Source organism: Spea bombifrons, chromosome 4, assembly GCF_027358695.1.
Source record: "Spea bombifrons isolate aSpeBom1 chromosome 4, aSpeBom1.2.pri, whole genome shotgun sequence".
Classification (NCBI taxonomy): Eukaryota; Metazoa; Chordata; class Amphibia; order Anura; family Pelobatidae; genus Spea; species Spea bombifrons.
In genome coordinates this window covers 107,081,648-107,108,241 of record NC_071090.1, presented here as the reverse complement: position 1 = coordinate 107,108,241, position 26,594 = coordinate 107,081,648, and the positions used below count along the sequence as shown (strand labels likewise).

The 26,594-nt window shown below is 45.0% G+C and overlaps 1 protein-coding gene across 1 annotated transcript; it reads left to right on the top strand.

Annotated features, from left to right (window-relative positions):
- The first annotated feature begins 1,197 nt into the window (after nt 1-1,197).
- On the top strand, nt 1,198-18,838 carry NAT16 (N-acetyltransferase 16 (putative)). The gene is made up of 4 exons (XM_053462887.1): nt 1,198-1,285; nt 16,517-16,874; nt 17,352-17,576; nt 17,797-18,838. The coding sequence occupies exons 2-4, from the start codon at nt 16,677-16,679 to the stop codon at nt 18,346-18,348; spliced, it is 975 nt and encodes a 324-aa protein (XP_053318862.1). The 5' UTR covers nt 1,198-1,285; nt 16,517-16,676; the 3' UTR covers nt 18,349-18,838.
- Nucleotides 18,839-26,594: the final 7,756 nt, after the last annotated feature.

Sequence of the window (26,594 nt, the reverse complement as noted above, 5' to 3'; positions counted from 1 at the left end):
AAATGTCACAACAGGAGGCCGTAATCTAAAACTAGAGGGTAAGAGGCTTAGATGAAACGGAAGGATGTTTTACTTTCCTGAGATGGCGGTAGATAAATGGAACAGCCTCCCAGCAGAAGGCTATCACAGCGAGGGAATGTAAACACGCATGGGATAGACATATGAAGCTAAGACGAGACCAACGACTGATTAAGGTCCGAGTCTTTACAGCAGGAAGAACGGGCAGATGAGATGGGGGCTGAATGGGTCTGATCTGCCGGCAGATTCCATGTTCCTCTCCTGTACCCCCCCCTTACATCTATATCAACCCCCCCCCCCATGTATAGCCTCACATCTTACATCCGCAGAGTATACCCCCCTCTCCTGCATCTACATCCCTCTCTGACACTTATGTCCTCCTCGTTTGCACACATTCCCTGACCTCTTACATCTATATTCTCCTGCATCCCTCTCTTACATACGTTTCTTTTCTCTCTTGCATCTATATCCTTTCTTACATCTACCCTCCTCTCCTGCCTCCATGCCCCCTCTCGTGTATGTATTCCCTGACCTTTAACACCCAAATCCTTCCCTCTTGCATCTCTATCCTTCTTGCATCTACATCATTTTCTTCCTGCATCTCTGAACCTACATCTCCACCATCTTCCACCTCCCATGTGATGCCCCCATCTCTTTCCTTCACCCCCCCATTTCTCTCTCTCTCGCTCCCACCTGCACTCTCTTTGGCACTCGCCCTTCCCCCGCACCCAGTGTGCCAGTAACTCAGCGGGCACGATGTGACTTTTCCTATACACCCTGGGCACATTGCCCTCGTTGCGATGCCTGGTACAGACATTCACTGGCTCTCTTTATTGTCTCCGGTTAGAAGGTGGGGGGTCTGAGAAATGTCTTGACACCCCCCAGGGGCAAGTGACAGATCAATACCCCCTTACATTTTTGTCCCCTCTCCTAGGCATTTCTCCCCCCCACCTCCATTACCCCCCCCCCCCCTGTATCCGCTAAGCACCATCTAAAACCCACTCAGTGCCCATCTCTCTGTGGCTGGTGGTGGGAGGATGGAGAGAGGGAGAGAGAGAGAGAAAGAGAGATGTGGGGAGGGAGGACGGGGAAGGGGGATCTGTCTGTTCTTTCTTCCATGGAGGGGGAGGGGAGCAGAGAGAAGGATTTCTGATTGGGGAGGGCAGAGAGGGAATGATAAAGAGAGACAGATGCAGAGGAGAGAAAGCAGGAGACTGAGAGAGACGGGAAGAGAGGACACGGGATCCGCATACATAGCATCCAGCCGGTAACCTGCTTCATGTCTATGCTTTTATTCTACGCCCCGATATTTCTGGGTTAGGATGGAGGGGGCAGGAAAATGCGCACCTTGTCTTATTTTATCCAGAGGAAGGGACGGGGATGTAACGGGGAGAGGAAGGACACGCTTACTGATCACGCATGTTAGGAAACGGGTGAACGCTACATGTCCTGATGTCTTATGATCAGAGGTCCGTGTCCTGATGTCTGTGTATTAGACGAGGAGAGGGGTACATGTCCTGATGTCTGTGTATTAGGAGAGGGATACATGTCCTGATGTCTGTGTATTAGGAGAGGGTACATGTCCTGATGTCTGTGTATTAGGAGAGGGATACATGTCCTGATGTCTGTGTATTAGGAGAGGAGAGGGGTACATGTCCTGATGTCTGTGTATTAGGAGAGGGATACATGTCCTGATGTCTGTGTATTAGGAGAGGAGAGGGGTACATGTCCTGATGTCTGTGTATTAGGAGAGGGATACATGTCCTGATGTCTTATTATTAGAGGTCCGTGTCCTGATGTCTGTGTATTAGGAGAGGGATACATGTCCTGATGTCTGTGTATTAGGAGAGGGTACATGTCCTGATGTCTGTGTATTAGGAGAGGGGTACATGTCCTGATGCCTGTGTATTAGGCGAGGAGAGGGGTACATGTCCTGATGTCTGTGTATTAGGAGAGGGGTACATGTCCGGATGTCTGTGTATTAGGAGAGGGGTACATGTCCTGATGTCTGTGTATTAGGAGAGGGGTACATGTCCGGATGTCTGTGTATTAGGAGAGGGGTACATGTCCTGATGTCTGTGTATTAGGAGAGGGGTACATGTCCCGATGTCTGTGTATTAGGAGAGGGGTACATGTCCTGATGTCTGTGTATTAGGAGGAGGTGAGAGGTAGGTGTCCCGATGTCTGTGTATTAGGAGAGGGGTACATGTCCTGATGTCTGTGTATTAGGAGAGAGGTACATGTCTGGATGTCTGTGTATTAGGAGGAGGTGAGAGGTAGGTGCCCCGATGTCTGTGTATTAGGAAAGGTATATATACAGTAGTTGGTACCCGCAGCCCCCCCCTGCCGGGCGGCAGACTGTGGCGGGGGGGGGGGGCGGAATGACTCCGGCGTTCCCGCATTGTACAGCGTGATATATGGCTGTCATTTAATTACATCGAGTCTGACAGGCATGTCAGTTTGCACAGTGACACGTGTGTTACCTCTGCACACATCACACGCCTGTCGCGGTGTCGAGGAAGGCTCTGTGTACTTTGTATATGATGACATATGGCGCATACAATGAGTGTTACGTAAGGATCCGTTCTGGTTCGTGGATCTCATCGTGACACCCGACCGGCCGATAAATCTCTCTGACGCCGCGTGCTATACAGAGCACGGATTTATAGAAATCTGTCTGCTTGACCTTTTATGCAAATTAGACATTATACTATCATTTATTTGCATATGAGGACGAGTCATTGACCTCTGCTATTGATTGTGAATGTCAGATATGAAATAGAAATGGGGCGAAGAGGTTTCTGGGTATATTTCCCAGCGCGTCCGACAGTAACGTATAACATTTCCGCCCCCATCTAGTCGCCCGTTTCGAACCTTCGTCAGTCGTTGGTCTCGTCTTAGATTCAGGAGCCGTATGCCGATCCCATGCATGTTTTAATTCCTTCATTGTATTAACCTCTAAAACTTCTCCTGGGAGGCTGTTCCACGTATCTACCACCCTTTCAGTAAAGTTAAAGCATTCCCCATTTTAGCCGCCCCCCTCTGAACTCTCTCCAGAATGATTCTCCTAGAGATGGGGGTCTCCAGAACTGTCCCCAATACTCTAGGAGAGGTCTGACCAGAGATCCTCCTCCCTCTTCCTTCTATGAATGCCTGGCGCTCCTGCTTGCTTTTTCCGACACTTTGTTGCGTTGCCTGCTTACCTCTATGTAACACGTAATATGTCTATGTAACTTGTTCATACCTGGGAACGTCCCAGGGTAGGCTACCAGGAGCTCATCCTCTTCTGGGGGAGTGGCTTAATAAAGGGGTGTGGCTAGTCATATGTAGGGGCAGGGCTTATTCCAGACAGCCTTTAGTGGGTTGGGAGTGGGATGGTAGTTGGTAGGAAGTGGGTTTGGCCGAATGTCCCTCCTTTGCCCAGAGAATGAAGAGGCTGGCTCGTAGACCCGGGGAACAGGGCTTCAGCCTGAGACTCTACACCAAACTTGGAGAGTTCCCAGGTATGAACGTACGGAGTGACCAGTGTCCAGGTGTATACCATCAGCATCACCGGGGATATCCCACGAGTAAATGATGTGTCTCAAGGGTTAATTCTAGCAGCATATCGGGAATAATCCATAATCAACCGGCCCCTGACCAGCAGAGCTATTAGCAAGAGTGGGACAATGAACAAAGCAATGGAAGGTTGGGTGGGAACTTGGTCCAAAGCTTTACACCTCATTTCAAGTATGTTCCCCATGAGAAGTCCATTCTGGAACCTCCACGTCCACCCCATCCACCCTCTAAACCAATGAGGGTAAAACGCCACGCTGGCTGACGGAGAGAAAGATGTTGCTCCTCCGTCCAGCGTTCCACCACCAGGGCTCTTCTCACAGTCCATGTTCTACTCGGATTTAATAATTCCTCCCTATGAAGTTTACCTTAGAGCTGCGTTGGTGCCGGGTTCACTCCCGGCGACGTTCTTTTTATGGAGCTGCGTAAGATATATTCTGCCTGTTTCCCTGCAACGTACAAATGTACCTAAAACTACACGGATTCGGAGAATTCCTGATAACATACCCGCGGGGATACCTCCCGAATGTCCCGTTTTTGGATGGACAGTCCCTCTTTAAAGTCCAAATTCCTTTTTAGAAACCTATTTAGAAGAAGAATAGTGTATTTATTTATCAATTTACTTAATTAACCTATTCTATAGACATTATCGGGGCTTTTAGGGCTGGAGAGCCCTGCGATCCCCTCATACCCAGCAAACATTCTGACCTCCTCGAAAAGAGAGGCATTAGGGGGAGGAAAGAGGGATTAGGGGCTCAAAAAAGGAATGGCCAAACTGAACAGGGACACTTGGGATGTGTGTATCTGTTCTAGCTCGTTGCAGAAAGTGATGTGATTTTCACAGCCCATGTGACGTCGGCTCTGAACGCGCGTCTTTACTGGAATTTTTATTAGCGCGTTTCACGGCCCTTACGGCTTTTACGGGACTAAACGCAAATAATCATATATTTCACTAAAATTCTTTCTGTACAGAGATAGCGGCGAGCTGTAATAACAACAGTAATAAAAAATAAAATAATAATAATAACAACACTAATAATACTATCAGTAATAAATTAATAATAGTAAAATAATTATAATAAAAATAATAATAAAAATAGTATGTAATAAATTAAAATTTGAATACATTTATCAAAAATATGTTACACAATTGGAAAAAAATATATAAAATCCAACGCTGTCCGGAAGCGTTATTCCATGTTATAGAGAGAGGTATAGTTTAAAGGCAGGGCTTATTGGTGACATTAAAGATGCTGTTCCACTTTCACTGTAGAATGTATGGCTGTAGATCTGCACCTAAATATAGCGTTAGAGACACGATTCCTAGTACTGCTGAACGGCCATACTTTTCCTAGAAATAATTCTCTAAGGGTGTACATTTTTTTTTGCTGGGAATGCTTAATTGTCATGTGACACAAAAGCAGGCACAGGATAGGCTGTTGGGATAGTAATTTTTTTTAAAAAATGCTTCCAAACAGTTTGCATTTGTTTTTTATTTTGTGATTAAACCTTCGGAGGATTCAGGAGCCGTATGTCTATCCCATGCATGTTTAATCCCATCACTGTATTACCCTCTACCACTTCTGCCGGGAGGCTGCTCCACTTATCTACCACTCGCCCAGTGAGGTAAAACTTCCTTACATTCCATCGAAGCCTCTGACCGTTAAGTTTTTTATAATGACCTCTTTCTCCTCGATGGTCCCCAATTAAGATGGGCAGCAGATGCCACGCGCTTTGCGTAACCAAGCTTTGCGGCGCTCCTCCTGCTGCTCGTCCAGCGTGGACCTCGCACGTCTCGGTGTTTTGAATAGTCATCCGCAGCTCGGCTGGAAATAGTCTCTGGGATGCAAATTGCATTGATTTTACTAACCACTAAATACACAAACAAATGGTGGGATTTTCATGATGAGGTCATGCGCTTTCGCACCCCGTCCTAACGTACCGGAATGAAGTGTTTGGATTGGTGATGTCACCCGTGGTTTTATAGAACTCGACATGATAGATTAGACACAATTGGGAAGGGATGCACAGCGGCACAATCCTCAACTGAGAGGGTGGTAGATAAACGGAACGGCCTCCCAGCAGAAGTGGTAGAGGCTAGTACATCGTGGGAATTGAAACCTGCATATGGCTCCTGAATCGAAGGACGGATTAATGCGTACGTTTCTACAGCGGGAATATTACATTATGTTCCCATAACAACCTCTCTGTTTGAGTCATCTCTAACAATCTACGATTATCTGATTCAGCGGGCGGCGCGCTCATCGTCGTCTTGATCAATTATTGAAGAGGTGCATAATCGGGTGGTAAATACTCCCTTACACGAACTTAATTAGTCACACAGAACTTGATAGTTGTCCGTTGATTTAGTCCTCCCCACAACTTTAGTTTTCTTCAGGGTCAGACACGACCGAATCACGCTTTGAGTTATATTTGATGTCCTAATGAATCCCACCAATCAAGCTCAAGATGGCAAGAGCCCCTCATCTTTGATGCCTTCAAATTCATTGAGTTACAAATGCAGCCCTTTGATGAAGATGACCTTGGAACACGAAGAAGACCTCTTTTTTTCCACCTTGTATTTTCTTCGGGAGACTTGCGTGGTCCGCAGAACCCACTGAAGCATTGGCCACCTTATCCTCCAAAGAGGATCTATGACTTGACCTTCTTATGGCTATATAAAGTCATTGGAGCCCAAACTCAGGCTAGGTTTCCAGTCATGGGGACCCGGCAGAAGAATGTTTTTGTTTTAACGACGGAGTGTACACAGTGAAGGTCTACGTCCAGTTCCCGAGTGGGCGTAAGACGATGTTTGTAAAGCAAACACAGTAGACATTCACGTCACAAGCACATACATGGCCCGTGTCAGATTCCCACCATTCATCAAGGGTTGGAAGTTCTAGGAACCAGGCGTGGACTCCATAATTGCTTCCACATGGTTGAACTTCTCCCCGATTCACGGGCCTTGCACGTTTGCCCCTTTGTGTGGTGTCTCCTCCCGTGAAGATGGGCAGAAGCTACCTGATGCCACATTGCATGCTTGGTGGTGTAAATATCTCACGTTTCACGAAGACAGTTCCTGGCCAAATCTAGTAGATCACATCGCTTGTCTTTGTAAAGCTCCGACGGATTCCGGAACCTTATTACAATAATGAGGTTTAAATAAGATTAGAATGCGGTGACAGACGCGTATATTGTGCCATCACACTGCATAAGGAGGCAGCAAAGTCGCACTCCCATGTGACAAGGCGACAATGGCAAATGTCACACGGGGTGTGTAGTTGTGAACTCTAAAAGTGATTGGACCCTAAGGTACCTTCAAATATTAACCCACTAACGGCTAGGTTGAATCACCATCTGTTTCGGTTCAGGAACCCTAATCAAGTTCCAAAGGAACCCTAACCAAGTCAGAAGTCTGAGACCCCAGAATTCTGCCATTATACCCCAATATTCCAGACATTTACTCCGATACCCTGTGAGTTTGCGCATGGAAGTACCACTTTCTAAATGATTCACATCAATTCGTAATCCTTTAGTTGGCCATCATCAGGATTCTAAAGCAGTGACCCGATTATGGTGGCAACCACATGGTTCCACTAATGGTCCTCATCAAAACCATGACTTGTCAGGAGGTAAAGATATTCTGAGGTCAGGGTTTGCAGCTGTGACATAACAGTCCGGAATACATCAAATTAGACGCTCAGATATAATTAGATCCACGTAGGAGTTGGATCTTGTGTGACCATGAGAAGATGCCCATGCACCATGAGACCCGGATATTAAGGTAAACTCCCCACGAGAGCAGCCAGGAACCCCTGAGTCTCGGACTTAGAAGGAGAAGGGAGGTTAGATGAGGACACGATAGTAATTAGTTTTACAGGTTTTACTTCATGTTCCAAGGAACTCAGCACTGCTGATATATAAATAGTCCATCCCTTGCAAACCAAACGTCCCTAAAACAATCACCATAATTGGAAAAAGCAAAAAATCGATTCTCAAAAGTAGAACAAGCCTAAAAATCGACTTTCTGGACCCAAAAGATAGTGACCTCTGTTTCGTAGTCATTTTTTGTAGCTGGACATTTGACCTCTTGCTTCTATAGGACCCCCCCCATGAACCAGATTAAGAAAGGGCCAGAAGGCGATACTCTGATGTGGGATGATGTTTATTGTCACGTGATATAACACAAGCAGACTCCAAAATGTGTTACAAAGTAGGCGCCATTGCTCATAAAACACAAGCAGATGGTGTATCTGTGCACTTCTAAGCTCTTGGGTCACATTTCTCCCCGCGATGGCGGTTCTGACGTCTCACATGGGTTGGCGTGTGTGCTCAGCAAATCCATATAAACCTGACTGGGGCTGATAAAACGTAATTAAATACCACATAGAACGCTAAGAATTTCAGCGCAAATATAAATATGGAGAACAGTCAGGGCCTTCTACTATAGAAGGTAGTACTTTGGTGCAGTCCCATCATCCGAGCCAGCCCTTGATTATTGCAAGTTAATAAAAAAAATTCCTACATAATAATAAAAAAAATCTATAACTGGCAATTGTCCCTGTTTAGGAGGAACAGTCACTCTATGAGATCCAAGGCAATCTCTCCCTTTTTCCTCCCCCCTGAGGTCTCCCTTTTCTAGGAGCTCGGAATGTTTGCAGCGTATGAGGGTGTCACGGGGTTCTACAGCCCTAAAAGACACAATAATGTGAATAGAAATGTTTCGCAATAGGACACAGTAGCATAAATAGTCTTAATAAAGCCCCACCCCTGGCCACACCCCCAACCACACCCACCTAGACAAACGTTCTCCTTGGAAAAGTTGGGGAACGTGAAGAGGGAACCTTAGCATTCTGTCTGTATGGTGCGGAATGACTTTACCCATTCCTGGTCAGGCTATCTGGAGCTCTCCCTCTATGGGGGTGGGGCTCAACGAGAGGAAGGCGCTATCCACATATGGGGGCGGGGTTAGTCATACAAGCGGCGGGGTCAGCTCCAGATAACTTAAACCTGTATGGGAGTGGAATAGGGTGGGGAGTGGGCGTGCCTAAACAACACTTCCGCACCCTGAAGACGGAGCACGGTGATTTACCCGGAGACTCCGGGTCAAACCAAATGCGTTCGCAGGTAGAACTGCCCCCCCCGTGTCTCCTGTACGTATAAACCATAAATTCAGTTTAATGTAAACTTTACCTCCAGATTACTCATTAAATGGAAGAATAACAACGTTACGTTTAGCGTACGCGTTCCCTTTGAGATTAATTATTATTGTTATGAGTTCTGAATCCAATCAAATTATTCCTTCCTATCCGTCGATCGCAGGACAAGTTCCTTACATGAAACCAAATATTTCACAGACACAGTTACGGGTATTTTTTGTATTTTTTTAAAAATGAATTTAGTTTAAAAGCCGTGACAATGGCAGCTGCCCCTTTAAGGTCGGGTCAAAGATGTCAGTATAGGCGGCAGATGGTAGGGAAGGAAGGGCTTTCAGGAATGTCATGATCCCGGAGAAGAAGGGGTCCTGAAAATAGACATGGAGTAAAAAAAAAAAAAAAAAAGTATGAGTCACGGGGAAAGGAATGAAGTGAGGGGTCAACGGCAAGTATAGGCTTACCATAGTGGACACGAATGCTATGGTGAACAGGTGGTCCTGATTACAGGGGACGGACCCCCAACCGACTCTTCTGTCCCTTTAACAAACGCCTAAGCCCTCCTTACTTTTTGTTACTTTAAATCCGAGTATTTACGTGATCCTCTACTTGTTTGTACTTTGTACTGCGCTGTGACATATGATGGCGCTATCTGGACCAACAAATGATAATAATAATTCACAGGCCAACTTTCTATATTGCTTTAAATACAATGATATAGATTTTCCACAGTCAATAAAAAAAATAAAAAAAAAAAAAATTATATAAAAATTATTTTAAAAAAAATAATAAATATAATAATCATAAATAAAAAAGTTATAAAAATAAATAATAAATGAAAAAATAAGTAAAAATCCCCATCAACCAATCTAAAAAATTATACCCTTAAAATAACCGTGATGTTTAAGTTGTGTTTATGTCTCAGAGGAATCGAGTTTGTTTAATGACACTCTATTATGGATACAGTTCTTTTTTTCATTCCGCTAATGGAACGTGGCAATATATAAATTATTTTTTGTTGATTTATATTGGGCCATCATATTTGCCTAAGCTATACAACAGCCACCCAGCAGAAGTGGTAGAGGCTAATACAGTGAGGGGTTTCAACATATGGCTCCTGAATTTAAGACGAGATTAAGGTTTGAGTCTTTACAGCAAGAGCAACAGATGGAGGGGAATGGATCTTAGCTGCATGTTTAAATTCCCTCACTGTATTAACATCTACCACTTCTGCTAGGAAGCTACTCCACCTGTCTACCACCTTCTCCATAAAGTAAAACGTCCTTCCTCCAAATCAAGTAGACTGACTGATTATAAAAAGGCACGAAGCACTGTGGGTTTTGCCGGGTATTTTTAGATATTTTGGGGTCTATAATTACAGTAAAGGTCTTGTGTTCATCGTAGGAAATTTTTTTATTTACACACTTTCCTCCCAGGAGCTGGCGTGACACGCAAAGGCTTCTGTTTGATGCAGCTCGGTATTCTCAGGACGCTGCGTTCTCCGGTGGGAATTGTGTAGACTCATCATACATCATACACGGAGCTTAGTAACCTTATCCTTGGTAAATGCTATACGGTGTCTTGGTGACACTGGGATAGGATGACACAGGGTTTTGGATGTGATGCAGGGTTCTGGATGTGACGTGGGGTTCTGGATGTGACGTGGGGTTCTGGATGTGAAGTGGGGTTCTGGATGTGAAGTGGGGTTCTGGATGTGACGTGGGGTTCTGGATGTGAAGTGTGGTTCTGGATGTGACGTGGGGTTCTGGATGTGACGTGGGGTTCTGGATGTGAAGTGGGGTTCTGGATGTGAAGTGAGGTTCTGGATGTGACGTGGGGTTCTGGATGTGATGTAGGATTCTGGATGTGACGTGGGGTTCTGGATGTGATGTAGGGTTCTGGATGTGACGTGGGGTTCTGGATGTGATGCAGGGTTCTGGATGTGACATGGGGTTCTGGATGTGACGTGGGGTTCTGCATGTGATGCAGGGTTCTGGATGTGACGTGGGGTTCTGGATGTGACGTGGGGTTCTGGATGTGACGTGGGGTTCTGGATGTGATGCAGGGTTCTGGATGTGACATGGGGTTCTGGATGTGATGCAGGGTTCTGGACGTGACATGGGGTTCTGGATGTGATGTAGGGTTCTGGATGTGATGCAGGGTTCTGGATGTGACTTGGGGTTCTGGATGTGTTTCAGGGTTCTGGATGTGACTTGGGGTTCTGGATGTGTTTCAGGGTGCTGGATGTGACGCGGGGTTCTGGATGTGACGTGGGGTTCTGGATGTGATGTAGGGTTCTGGATGTGACGTGGGGTTCTGGATGTGATGTAGGGTTCTGGATGTGATGTAGGGTTCTGGAGAGATAGTGTGGGCTCTAACCTAAACTGTCTTGGCATGTGGGAAGCAGTAATAAGTCCCGTGGTGGATAAACTCCTGCCCCGGCCCCCGGCGCCCTCACACAGCTGTGTCGTTTAACACTTTCTGGCACATTTTCACTAACTGTGAGAGCCAGGCCCAAGGTGCCTATAGGGGAGCCAAAGATCTTACTTAACAACATTATGATGAAGGACACCAAGGGGGTGTGATGTCATACGCAGATCTTATTCATGATCTCATTTGCACATGCAGTGCTGCTGGCAGCTATGAGACATATCTACCTGACCCCGACCACGCTCTCTGCAGTCCATGCACGAGAGATGGGAAAATACAGAAGAGCGGCTGCTCGGTATCAGTTAACCCTTTAAACCACGATGCTACCGCCAACAAACGACCAAGCGGAATTAACCCTTTGAGTGCCAGTGTTTTGTATACTGCATCATAGTGGTTGGAATGGGTTTTTATGTGCTTTGATTTTATTTAAAAATGTAAAAAAAAAAAAAAAGGATTTGTGGCAAATGTTTGTCTGGCAGGAGGAATTCTGCAGATAGAAAGAGCAGCCAATAAAATGCGTCAAAGTCATTGTTTAACGAAGCATATAGTGTCCTTTCTGAAACCTATCACCCCCTGGTGGTCGTACTGAGAATTGCAGGTAAATGTTCCGAGCCCTAAAGTCTTCTGCGTCCTCAGAGACGTCCATCATCTGCAGCCTATTTCATCCTTTATTTAAATTTTTTAACCATTTCAGTGCCAATAGGCTTTGTATTCCGCAGGCATTTAAAAAGGTTACGCGATTAGAATGACGCTCCAGTTTCCAGTACAGCCCCATCGAGGAATAATGGCTTCTTCAACCCGGGGCTCGATCACTAAGCAGCCCCGGCACTTTAAAGCCAGCCGCCACCAACTGATTTACACACGGCCACGCGTATCCAAACAGTGGCCACGCGCTGATCGCAGTCCTTAGAGGGACTGAACGGCTATCCATGTCATGGCCTTCTTGATCGGTCTGCCCGATGCCACATTAGCCCAAACTGTCTCTTTCGTGGCATCAGAGAGCCCTGGCACCTGCCCCACGAAGCCCCTGGCTTGTTGTTGAGCACCGCAAAGGGACTACAAGTCCGGTTTCACGCTCTCCGGGTGTAGCCAGTCCGGACGCAGGTGAGAGATTCCTGGCAATAAACTCTCGGCAGTATTACTTAACGTTGCAGTGATGACGGCTACTGTTTAACCCTTATCCGACTGTAACGCATAGATTAAGTAAAGCGAAGCGGTGAATGGTTTGCGGGATCAAAAATATGAGGAAAGACTGAGGGACCGCAATACGTACGGCTCGGGGAAAGAAGAGAGAGAGGAGATGTGATAGAAATATTTAACTACGGAAGTTTTAACTTTACTGAGAGAGTGGTAGATAAGTGGAACAGCCTCCCAGCAGAAGTGGTAGAGGGTAATACAGCGAGGGGATTTAAACATGCATGGGATAGACATACGGCTCCTGAATCTAAGATGAGACGGATTGCAGCAGGGCGACTAGATGGCCGAATGGGGCCGATCTGCCGGGAGATTCTGAGTTTCTATGACGATTAGTGGATTCCGGTGATATTGCTCCGACATACAGCCCCTCTGGGAAATGTATAAATAGTTGTGCTAATGACCTATTTTCTTATAAATGCTGCTGCCCGTTGATGGTATAACGAGTACTGTCTTTAAAAAAAAAAGTGATAAAAAAGGCAAATTGCTGAAATCCAACTTTGTTTCACACGGTGATTTTCTTGTACACAATCTGCCCTATATATGTTATTTAAGGGTGGTAAATTTTTTTTTAACAAAATGATGGGCAGTATAAATAAAAATCAATGCAAACGCTGAATTTGGGGCAATTAACGGGAACATCCAGCTCCTTTCATGGTAGATTGTAAGCTCTGAAGAACAGGACGCTCGTCTTCTTCTTCTGTAATGTTATGTCTTAATGTGTGTTGATCTTATTGTCAATCTAGAAACATGGAATTTGCCGGGAGATCGGCCCCATTCGGCCCCCGTCTAGTCTGCCCGTGTTTCCTGCTGTAAAGACTCGGACCATTAATCAGTCGTCGGTCTCGTGTTCTACGTTTCCGTAATGTATATATGTATACGAGAAAGCGCTGACATTACTACGCGTTCTGGTGGTCGCTCCGCGGTGAATGACCGGGTTGGCCTGTAGGTGGCGGCACCGAGCCCGCTCATTAACATGCACGAGGTTTATATTTGGGACTGAGACCTGCAGCTGTCAGGACGGAGAGCGCTCTGCTCCAGGAAGCCCCATTGTGCCGGACGTTCAGCTGTCTCTGTGCGGGGAATATCTAATTCCGGGCTCGCTCACCACTATTGTTCCGAGCTCTTTGTGTTTGAAATGTTTTTGTTTTGTTCTCGGCTCGGTCTCAGGCTCTCTCTCCGTGCGGTCAATGATCCTCTGTTTGTCTTTCCCTGCTGTATAAAGCTCTCCGTCTCTGTGGCTCATGCTGTAAAGTAACTCATTCTCTCCTTCCGTCCCTAACATTCGCACTCTGTGACTGTCCGCACGCTGCTCACTGACTCTCTCTTACTGCAGACTCTCTCCCCAGAATCGCTGACTCTCTCTTACCGAAGACTCTCTCCCCCTGCATTATAACTCTCCCCCTCCATCACTGAATCTCCTACTCCAGACCCTCTCCCCCTCATCACTGACTCTCCTACTGCAGACTCCCTCCCCTTGCATCATAACTCTCCTACTGCAGACCCCCCATCACTGACTCTCCTACTGCAGACCCCCCATCACTGACTCTAATACTGCAGACCCTCTCCCCCTCGTCACTGACTCTCCTACTGCAGACCCTCTCCCCCTGCATCATAACTCTCCTGCAGACCCTCTCCCCCTCGTCACTGACTCTACTACTGCAGACCCTCTCCCCCTCATCACTGACTCTCCTACTGCAGACCCTCTCCCCCTCGTCACTGACTCTCCTACTGCAGACCCTATCCCCCTCATCACTGACTCTCCTACTGCAGACCCTCTCCCCCTCGTCACTGACTCTCCTACCGCAGACCCTATCCCCCTCATCACTGACTCTCCTACTGCAGACTCCCTCCCCTTGCATCATAACTCTCCAGCAGACCCTCTCCGCCTCGTCACTGACTCTCCTACTGCAGACTCCCTCCCCCTGCATCACCGACTCTCTTACTGCAGACCCTCTCCCCCTCATCACTGACTCTCTTCTTACTGCAGACCCTCTCCCCCTCATCACTGACTCTCCTACTGCAGACTATTTCCCCCTGCATCATAACTCTCCTGCAGTCACTCTCCCCCTGCATCACTGACTCTCTTACTGCAGACCCTCTCCCCCTCATCACTGACTCTCTTCTTACTGCAGACCCTCTCCCCTCATCACTGACTCTCCCACTGCAGACTATTTCCCCCTGTGTCATCAAGTCCCCTGCTGCAAACTCTTTAATCCTGCGCCACCGAGTCTCCCTCTGCAGTCTCTCGCCCACTGACTCCCCGACATCTTACATTCCCCCACATGACTGCGTCTCTCTGTCTCTCTCACCCTCTGTGTACTGTCTCTCCCGCGTCATCTCCCGTCTTCTTCTCGCCCCCTTTCCCACCGATGGCCGTGACCCAAATGCTTTCATTTGCCTGAGCCCTGGATCTCCTGGGCTACCCTGGGGGCTCTGACCCAATTCCCGTCTTTCAAATACAAATCAAGAGAGAACGGAATAAAACCGATATCTTACGCTGCAGAAAGATCGAATAATTGGCTTTAGACGCAAAATAGGCTTTTCAGCCCCCACGGGGAGATAATGCAATTAAAAAAAATGAAACGGGGACGTATTGATTCATATATTTTCCTGAAACCTAAATCCTACATTTTACATATATTGGTATTTACAGATATTTATCTATCTATATATTTATATATGTACTGTGCAAATGTTTTAGGCAGGCGTAAAAAAATATTAATAATAATAATGCAAAGTAAGAATGCTTTCAAAAATAGACATGTTAATAGTTTATTTTTATCATTTAACAAAATGCAAAGTGAGTAAACAGAAGAAAAATCTAAATCTAAAGTCAAAGTTTTTGGTTGGAATAGAGTTATATTAAACAATTTTACCAGACTGGCGCTAATGATCATTCATTTAATATGTAGGTTAAAACGCAATCATTATCTGAAACAGAAACAGCTGTGTAGGAGGAATAAAACTCAGTGGGGAACATCCAAAGTCGCTGTCAAGGTTAAGTTCCCAAAGACAGTTTAATGTCAAAAGTCATACGCCATGGCAAACCGAGAACAGCAACAACACACAAGGTAGCTACACCTCGAGGGCTCTCCCAGGCAGAACATTCAAGGCAGGCATGGGTTTCCAGATGTTCTGTCCAAGCTCTTTTGAAGAAGCCCCAACAGACAGCGTTGTGGACCGCAAACCCAGTGGTCAGCCAAGGAATTTTACTGCTGTAGATGACGGACACATCATGCTTACTTGCCTTCGCAATCAGAAGATGTCCAGCTGTACCAACTGCTCAGCATTGGCAGCAAACAATGGGAACCTGGTACAACCATCTGGAGGCGTCTGGTCAGAAGTGGTCTTCATGGAAGACTTGCGGCCAAAGAGCCATACCTCCGATGTGGAAGCAAGGCCAAGCGGCTCAACTATTCGTGAAAACACAGGAACTGGGGTGCTGCCAAATTGGCAGCAGGTGCTCCGAACTGATGAGTCAAAATGAGACATATTTGGCTGCAGCAGAAGGCAGCTTGCTCTACGGAATAACAACGCCCCCAAACATACAGCCAAAGCCATCAAGAACTATCTTTAGTGCAGAGAAGAACAAGGAGTCTTGGAAGTGATGGTTTGGCCCCCACAGAGCCCCGATCTCAACATGATTGAGTCTGTCTGGGATTACATGAAGAGAGAGAAACAACCGAGGTGCATAAATCTACAGAAGAACTGTGCTTACTTCTCCAAGATGTTTGGAACGACCAACCTGCCGAGCTCCTGAATAACCTGTGTGCGAGTGAACCTAGAAGAACTGATGCTGCTCTGAAGGAAAAGGCCGTCCCACCACATATTGATTTGATTTAGATTTTTCTTCTCTTCACTCACTTTGCATTTTGTTAAACAATAAAAAAATAAACAATGTAATTTTTTTATTAAACACTTTTTGCCGCCATTTTAATTCCCTGTTCTATGGATATGCATGGTTATTCCTCCCCATTAGGTTATATCTCAACTATTGTTAAATTGCTTTTGCAAGGATGGAGTGACAGGAGAGGAGAGAACTTGAGGACAGGAAATTGATTGATAGATAAAACTGGCTCAAATTACACCGATTATTTCTGTATGTATACAAAACTGGGGTTTTCTTGAAAGAATAATGAATCCGCTTATTTATATCTTTTTAGCTCTCTTGTTCTTGCTCGTTCAGTGGTTTTGATCTCTCACTGGCTCACGTGTTCTCCGGTGGCATCTGGTCTGGTGGCCCACTCCTTTCTGTGACCTTGTTGCTCGTTCCCGTGGCTCCATCTCTTTTTCCCGGGTATACCTGGCTCCAGTAGCCTCCTCATGAAGCTAGAGGCAATCCCCGGTGTTCCCCAAGATGGGGATTTGGAATTTGTTTTGGCTACTGACAAGGAATTTGAAGAGGTCGTGTCCATATCCGAAGGTATATATGGGGGTCTGGATTACCTGCCGAGTCGCTACCATAGCTGGGTAGGAGAGAAGGACAGGATGGTTGTGCTGGCGAAGAAAGGAGGGGATGTGGTAAGTCCATTCTCCAACACATGACTCCTGCACCATCTCATTTCTGATACTTCAGTTAACTTCTGCCTTCTTGCCCCTATATACATCTTCCTCATCTTCTTGCCCTTTAAACCACTTGTCCCATCTCACTCATGTGGGTAGACTCCCAACTCTTCGTCTTTTCTTATCCCCTGAAGCATCCACCATACCCAACCACCTTCCATAATGTCCTTCAAGCTATTTCTTTCTTGTGTCATTCACTCATTTTCCACTCATGTCCTTCTTCTCCTCTGACCTGGTTCATACCTCTGTTTTCTGCGGTCCTACTGGCTCACAAATCTACGTCCAATAGCTAATCTCTTGGTATTTGAGCTTTTTACCCTCTCACTTTTCCTCTCATTCTCTGCCCTGCTATCTATGACGTTTGCTTTCCATTTCTGGACCTGGCCGTGATGATACTCCTGAGCTCATATCCCTCTGTCTCTTGCTCTCTTTTAGATCGCTCTTCTTTCCATGTTCGTGGTGGACGGAGGACAGACAGCCTTGCTCGAGGGACTTCGCGTGGCCCCGTGGGAGCGCGGCAGAGGTGTGGCGGGAGTACTGCAGAGGTTCTGCTGCCAGCTGGTGAAGCACCGCTACCCAAGTGTAAAAGTGATGAGGCTGACGAGGGATGACAAACTGACTCCGAAGGAGCTGAACAAATACAGAGTGATCGCCAAACAGGTGAGAACAGGAACGTGGAAGTAGAGCCCCACCGGGAGTGGGTTGTTCCGTATAAAACACGTTACAAATGTGAGATAGAACAATGGATGTGATATGTTTTTTGTTTCTCTCTTTCTCTGCCCTTCCGTCTCCACTGCTTTCCTTGTCATTCCCCCCCCCCCCGTTTCTCCAAATGATCTCTTCTTCTAACCCTTCTTTTCTCTTCCCTGTTCACACACAGGGCATCCTCCTTGTCCGTTTTAACGCACCTGACCTTTCTGCCCGTCTTTCTTCCCTTGCTTTAACCCCTGGGCCTTCTCGCCCACCACCACCCATCCTCCTGACTCCAGATGATGTCCGTGATGTCTTCCTGGAACGAGGAGGCCTCTTGAAGGATCTCCTTCCCAATCAAACCATCATCCAGGACTGGCAGCCCTTCCAGGCCCTGCCTGATAACCACGACCTGCTACTCCGCAAGTCCTTGCGCTGGATGGCTGATGATGTTGCGCGGCCTCGGGTGGCTACTCTCTGCACCCCACCTTTCCCTGTCCCAGCCGGGCCCCTCTGCTTCTACCTCAACATCGATGTCTTTGGTTCGGGGTTGAGGGGGGCGCAAGAGCAGCTGCTGTCTCACCTGGCGGCGCATGCCCCATCCCTGCCAGGGGATGTAAGATGCCAGCTCTTCCTGCCTCCAAACATGTGGAGGCCCATGGCTGATTTTTGCACATCTGTGCTGGGCATGCATTTGGAGAAAGGCTATACAGATCAATACCTCCTGGAAGCTGATATATAGGACTGCGGTGCAATGCAAACACTGCCTATCTAGAATGGGCAGGAGGTTAACCCCCTTCTGTAATCAATAACCCCCCTCCTTAGCTGAGCCTTTCCCTGTTGATAAGTCTGAGCCCTGCTTTACATTTGGTTAAACACATACACACACACACTATATATATATATATACATATATATATATATACTGTTACGCAAGAAACCTGACCCTTATCTCATGGTCATCATCTGTATATACATCTATGCTATAGAGGATGCGTCACTGTATATAGTATGAATGGGTGTGTACGTACATATATTTGTTAGTATTAAGTCCAGACAACTGCTATTTACAGAACTAGCCAGACTATATTGATATTACCAAGACCCTGATTCCACCTGTTCACAAGGAGCTGTCTTGGTGCTTAATTTAATGGTTGGTGTCATTTTTTTCACCATCGTGGTTTTTTTTTTTAAACATCGAGTAAAGCTAATCAGGAGTAATTTTCATTTTATTTATTGATTTTTCATTATTCTTCTCGGAAAATGAAGGACCGAACCTCAAACCATAATCAATGTTAAGCTTTTCCCCTGACAACAGTCTCGCAACCAAGATGTCCCCTCAAAAGGCGGCCATTTTGAACTACAGCTTGATAGCTTGATGCTGTTAAGATCAATTGGCATTTGCATTATATATATATATAACTTCTAAATATATGTTTACACACTTACTAAGTAAGCTAGGACATATTCATTCTCCCTGAACTGCTAACATTGCACTATATGTGTGAGAGTAAGCGTGTATTTGTGTGTGTATGTGTATATATATATATATATATTTATAACTGGGGAAAATGGAATTGAAAAGGATTTTAAAAGGGGGGTACGGGTTTTATACTCTGCACTAAGATATTTGAGCGTGTGATAATATATTTATATATTCATTACACTTTTTATGAGAAGACTGGAAGGGTAGTGTATGGCACCGTGTATATATACATACACATACGTGTTTTCCAGTCGTTATGCAGACCTAGTGAAACGTATTGACTCTGTAAATGTGATTTGTAATCGTATGCAATAATTTGCACTGCAGAAACTGACCTTTACCTTGGTATGTTTAGCTGGGTATTTGCAGTGAGTATCTGTATGCTTGTAACATCTCCTTATCCCAGTTCTTAAGTACCCCCCCCAACCCCACCCAGCCACCCCCCAACAATTCTGTTTTTCAGAAACCGCTTAAGGAACATTAAAGCCGGACTCACCTTTCACGAAATACTACGTAAGCAGCGAATCGTTGGCGCCTCCAGTGGCCTAAGTAGGTATAGCAAGGATACATGGAAGCGTACGACCAATGCCGCTATGTGATATTACTTTGCCTATGTTAGTGTTCCCTCTAAGATGAAAAATGCACTGTGTGGGATAGCACTGCCCACTCTACAGAGAACACTTAGGTGGGCTTCCGAATAATACCAGTGAAAAAAAAAAATACCTTTCATTTGCTGCTAGTAGCCATCTTCAATCTATTGGGCAATCCGGCCTTGTCCATAGACTTCTTTACATTTGTTGAAAACTTGAAATAGGTCATCTAGAGGGCATTACCTTTGACCCCCTGATATGCAGTTGGGTCATATATACTTGCTATATACACATTCTCATAGGGAATATACTTGCTTTATACACACACTGAATGCAGGGTATCACCTGTACCCAAATGTTATATGAACAAAGTGACCACTGAGTGTCTCTGGTATCCTCAGAAAATATACACAATTACACACAGTGACCACAAGGTGTCACTATAACCCATAGAGAATATTTTTTCTAATTACACACAGTGGCCACAAGGTGTCGCCAGAACCCATATGGAAAATTTCACTAATTACACACAGTGGCCACAAGGTGTCGCCAGAACCCATAGGGAATATTTCACTAATTACACACAGTGGCCACAAGGTGTCGCCAGAACCCATAGGGAATGTCATCATTATTTAGGCAAAGTTATTGTTAACAGCTATGCCAAAAACTCAGTCAATGACGTCGCCCATCCTATGGGGTCCTGGACCATCGTTGACACCCTCTTAGCATGTATGTCTGTCTCACACCGCCTCTGTTATCAGCTTGTACCCATAGCTCCCAGACGCTCCCCACTGTCCCATTTTCCTGCTTTCCTCCCGTCTTCTCTATTTAATTATTTTCTCTGAGATTAATCTTAGACGTTCTCCACTCTGGCCTCCATCTGCCTAGGTCCGTGCCAACTGCTCAAAGCTGATAGCATACTCTTATTCCTGGTCTTGTCAACCAATGACCCTGTCTGTCAGAGGTTATTCCCTAAGCTTTGAACGCTCCTTTGCTTCCATGAAGATCAAACACTTGGCCTTTTGGAGTCCTGGAGAGTCCTGGACCGTTTTCTATGCTCTGTCCTGTACCCCTTCTCAGCGGCCTCTCCAAACACTCATTCCGCAAGGTTCGATCACATAGAGGATGTGATATATTTCCGCTCAGTCCTGATGTCAAACAAAACTTACTTTTTTACCCCAAACTAATCATTATATACCACACACACCCCTATCATCATCTATTCATTGTTCATGGAACCCAACAACCACATTAAACAATAACCCCATTGTACCCAAACATGTATAGCATGCACTCCTTGAGCATACAATTACCGTAACGCACATAGTAGAATTGCTTGGGTGCACAACTACCGTATTACATAAAATATACAATCCTCGTGTACACAAACGTCGCAATACACAAGGGGCTTGATTCAATGGTCCGTCTGAAATCCAGATTAGTTTCAGGTAAAAAAGAATGAACAGTAAAACCGTACTCACTAGCAAGCGACTCGACTCACAGGGCACATAGTGAAGGAACAAGACCCCAACTTCGCATACACATTATTTATTGATTTATAGAGTACCACGATGGCAGCCGTCAGCCCCATCATCAATTTAAGCAGATAAAGTAAAAAAAAAACTAAACTCCAGACAACCAATTGAGATCAAAGTGAGAATCAATTAAGCTAACTAGCTGTGAAAGTGTGTCCAGATCCCCTTGATACCACCTTTACATCTATTTATTAAGAACACTACGCATTCATCATATTGATGATACAGCTGATTTGCATATGTGGTTGTAATTAAAATATGTAATATATGGAATATGTAATTTAGTATAAAAATTTACTAAGATTAATAAGAATAAATACATTAATTAATAACCGCAAAAAAAATGAGTTCTGAATAAGTCATGAAAGGGGGCATTAGGGAATAGGTGAAAGCATTGCGCGTAAAAGGTAACATAACCCTTGCAATGCTGACACAGTAAACAAAAAAAAAAGGGGGGGAGGTGTTAAATTAACCCTTGCAATGCTGGGACCATTTGACACTTCGGATTATGCTATTTAATTTATTGATAATTATTATAATTTGTGTTTTTATTAGTATCTATTAAATAAATTATATAACTATTACATTTTACCTGGCAATGGGTAGGTTATATGTTAAAAGACTCCTCTGCGCATGTTATACCTTTTAACAGTGCATTAATAGCGCCTAGAACTAACAAAAAATGAAGACGAGGCTTCAGATAGTCTGGAAAAAACGTATAACGTTTCAGTTTAACGCGCGCTGACTTTCCGCTGGCTTTGTATTTGTAGCATTTTTTTTAGCGTTCATTGTCTAGAAATACAGAATTTAAGAACATGATAATTCCTCCCCATTAACATATCTCTCCCCTAGCCATTCATTTGCTGATTGCTGCTGATCGGTTCGGGCAACAGTTGCGCGGTGGGGGGGAAGGGGAAGAACTCCAAAGAATTAAATTGATTCGATAATGTTATTTATGTCAGAGTCAATCTCAACTAATTAGAAACATAGAATCTGCCAGAGCAGACCCAAAACCTTAATCAGTCGTTGGTCTCGTCTTAGATTCAGGAGCCGTATGCCTGTCCCATGCATACTTCAATTCCCTTACTGTATTACCCTCTACCACCTCTGCCGAGAGGCTCTTCCACTTATCCACCACCACTGTCAGTAAAGTAAAGCCTCCGTTAAAACCAATTAAGGTTTAGATGGGTCATTGAATCGAGCTTAAATGATTCAGTTCTTGTATCCACAGTGATTACAGTACACGATATACCCCGACATTTACCTTTACATAGTCACCATATAGGATAATATACTCTGTACCTCTTACAATGACCATAAAACACACATCCATTCCACGACGCCGCTTAAGTCTTCATATTTCAGATGCAAAGTCTAATTTTCAGACACCCCCCCACACACTATAACCCAAAGCACACCTTTTAACCTTTTATTTCATTTTTTATTTTTTTTGGCCATCTCGGGAAGTTGAAAATCTGAAAGCGACCAGCCGTGGCGTATTAACGTGCCGTAAATCTCACGTCAGATCCCTATCAGAAGAAGGATCTAGCATAGTCCTAAAAACTAAAGTGGGTAGATCTCTCTGTCCTTCCAGATCCTTGTATTAGATCATGCGAGTATGACCTCCATCTTAGCGTGAAACCCTCCTTTGGTCGGTGACTAACTGCATACAGTGACCCCTGGAACCCTTCGGCACCCATAGGCAATATACCCGATATATACACACATATTGACCCACAGGGCTTACACCTTTTACAGCAGTGTTTTTTTTACATGGTTCTATAATGTCTGTCCTGGTAGAGTCATCCTAATTAACAGCCGCGTGTAATTAACAAATACGAGGAGCTAATATATATATATAGGTATATAGAAAAATATATTTAACTGTTGCAAGGTAAGAATGCCTCCTCTGCACTATATATCACTGTACGCTAATATACTCCATGCTGAATATATATATATTTACTTACACCCTTGCAGTTTTAGAAGGTTTGGGGTGCAGGCAATAAAGACGATGTATTTATTATCAAGGTGTGCGACAGACACACAAAGACGGAGACGATGACCCCTTACCGGCTGTTTTCACCACTAACCTTTCCGTTTCCTGGATCATGAGGGGTTAATTCTAATAAACTTTTACCCCCCCTGACTGTCTGGTGTGTATTCTTGGTGGTGGGGGGGGTTGTTGGGCTTGAAGTCAAAAGTTCACAAAAACTAAAGGAGGAGACTTTATCACTCCTGAAAAGGTTAACCCTTTAAGTAGCAGGTGCTTTGCATGGTATTTAATCTATTTAGTATTTGGTCTACTGCAGTTTCCTCTGGCACACGAAGGGTCAACACAGGAAAAGTACATTGTGATGTATTTAAGTATAATAAAGGGCGGGCGCCCAATAAGTACAGCCATGTAAGAACTACTGTATTGATCGAAATAGCGCCATCATATACTGCAGCGGTGTACAATGGGTAAAGAGCACACCAGTAGTTAATCGCAGAGCAGTAAGGTAAGGGGGGCTCCGTCTGTCTGGCGATAGATCGTTTCAGAGTCGTGGAGCAGAGAAAGCCTTAATCAATGGAGGACAACCTGGCAAAGGTTGCAGTTGAAGCCCATGAGTGTATTTCTCAACCCAGCTCGGGAATCCTGTCTGCCCCGCAGCCTGCACCAGGCTTTAGTCACACGGGACATTAGTTAGAATGCGGTAAGTCTGGGGTCAGCTCTAGGTACTTAGGGGCCCCATCAGCAATTCAACAAAATGTATAATAATACATAAATAAATTGTTTTTATAAAAAATACATTTTAGTCCTATACATGTAACTCTGTATGGCACCCCTAATACAACCTCTGAGGGGCCCATAAGACTGATGGGGCCTCTAACCAGCTGTTTGGTAGTACCAAATCCAAGTGGAGAGAGTGTCCAGTGAAGCTTCCATCCCAGTGGAGAGAATATCCAGTGGCATCTGCCTTGATCACATTTGGAAATCTCTTGGCCAAAACCTGCTCTGGATTCACCTCATCTTGGTTCTCCATAATGAGTTCTTGAAACATTGTAAGGTCTTCTCTTGTTTTCTCAAAGTAGTAGTAGATGTTAATGAGCAGTTCTTCAGGGGACATTGAGAGCTCCTTAGCAGCAGTTTTGGGACAAATGGACATATGTCAATATGAGGAGCTAGTACTTTCAATCTTGACAATACAGAGTTGTTTTTGCCAATTATCACATTGCAGTTGTCTCTGCTAAATCCTACACAGTTAGACCATTCATGGCCTCTATCGTGCATGAATGAAGTTCAGCTCTGGCATCATTGCCCACCGACATGTCTACAAATAGCACATTCCTTCTCACACATCATATTGTTGCTTTCGTCAACCAAATCACTGTGTGGCCTTTTTCCTGTCCGGATGAACATTCAGGTTCCGGTTCACAACAGCTGCTGTCTTGGTTGAGGAGCAGGCACAGTTTAGTTTTGCTAGATCTGAATCTGGAAACACTTTCCTGAGTGCTTTACACACCAGGAACACTTTTTTTTTTGGACAGTCTGCCGTCTCTCTTTGTGTGAGATTAGAAAATAAAAAATGAAAGTGTAACTGATAACGTATTTAGGGCCATATAACGTAAATCGACATGGGGACTGTAGTCATCGGTATAAAAGCGCAGACTGGAACGTTCATCGCCTTTCCACAGGTATAGCATGAATCAATTCAAACACTGAGACGTAGCCTGGGATGACGCTGCCTCGAAGGTCCTCCGGCCCCCGGTACCTGTGCCCTGGTCCTCCTCTGTGGTGGACGGCTCTGGAGAAACCGGGAGAGCGAGTAACACAGCACGCGTCCTGATTGGTCTCTCTTGTGCTAACTAACCTATCGGTTTTCTGTAAAGCCCGTCTACCAAGGAACCCTTCAATGGTCATAACTTAACTCTGAAGCTCGCTCTTAAAAAACATCTATCCCTGGGATGTCTTTTTTGCGGGTATCAGGCGGGCCGCCATTAAAACTCCCGGAACATCGTCTAAACCCAACAAGTGCTCAACCTAACTCCACATCCTTAACACAAACCTTTGTGAGTAGATGATCTGAGTGTTGGAGTTGGCTCGGGTGCTGTTGAGTAGATTGTAGTGAAGTTTGACTAGTCACAATTTGGCGAATTGCCTGTTATTGCCCTACGTGTGGGTATCGGCCTTCATCACTAGATGGCACTCTAAGATAAGACGAGACAGCTGTGCTGGTCGTTCAGTTCGTTGACGTTAAACGTGGTGAAATGTGGTCAACGGAATAATCACCAAAGAAAGGCCATCGAGCCGGTGTGTGCAGTTACTGGTGATAACTGATATGTATGTTAAGCTCTTTAATGGCGCCAGAGCTGCCTCTCGTAATCTAAGGGCGGGTATATCCTAAGATATCCATCAATCATTGATGCACACAATAAATAACGTATGGCCTAGGTCCTTTCCTTTATCTCATGACCCATGATCATGGTGGCCTCCCAAGCAGATAACTTGGTCAAAAAGTCCCTCTCGAAGTCTGTATTTGTTTTTGGCCCAGGATCTCCTGGTCCCTGTATTAAGGGGGGGGGGCTGTCACGTATAACAAAACATAAACCAGAGGAAAATCATTAAATAACTAAAGCAACAATCCAAATAAAACAAGATAAATCGGGTAACTGTGTTCATGGCCTAGAGGCTCTGGAAATTCGTTGTTGGAATTCCTGGTGTGGAGAAACGGGCCAAGAAGATTTTTTGGAAAGTGGAAAATTCCACAATTATCTTTGGAAAATTCCACAATTCTGTGGGAAAATTCCACATACCACCACTAGGCCATGTCTAGAGTAACAAGCCACCAGATCCAAATGTTGCCAACCCTTTCCCTGGTTCAAAAAGGGTTAATGCTGCCCCGGTGCCCCCATCTTCTGCATTTTTGGTATTATTGATATGTAAAATTTGAAGCCAAGATGCAGAAGGTGGACTTCTTTTGTTGCTCTTGACATCTTGGTTCAATGTCTGAATGTACCTTGAATGTTGGTGTCCCTTGTGTCCATGGAGCAGTATCCATATTCCAGACTTGGAGAAACAGCGCTGTATCCTCATACCTCTGAACTGTCCTTGTTCAGCTGACCAGTCCCAGTTTGGAGCTGACTGTGATCATATACAAGGCTCTTGCTACCAGTATGTTATGGTTGATATCCCTGCTTGAATGTAGGTGACTCAGGTGACTAAATACATAGACTCTTCATGATGGGCTATTAAAGGGATAATATTTTAAGAGTCTCAGGAACAGTTTATATAGAAATGACCCCGGTGTGTAGATGTTGTTTACCTTTAATCTCTTCCTCCCTTCCTTCTCCCCTTCCCTCCTTCCTTTTACCCCTTCTTTTCTTTCAATTACCC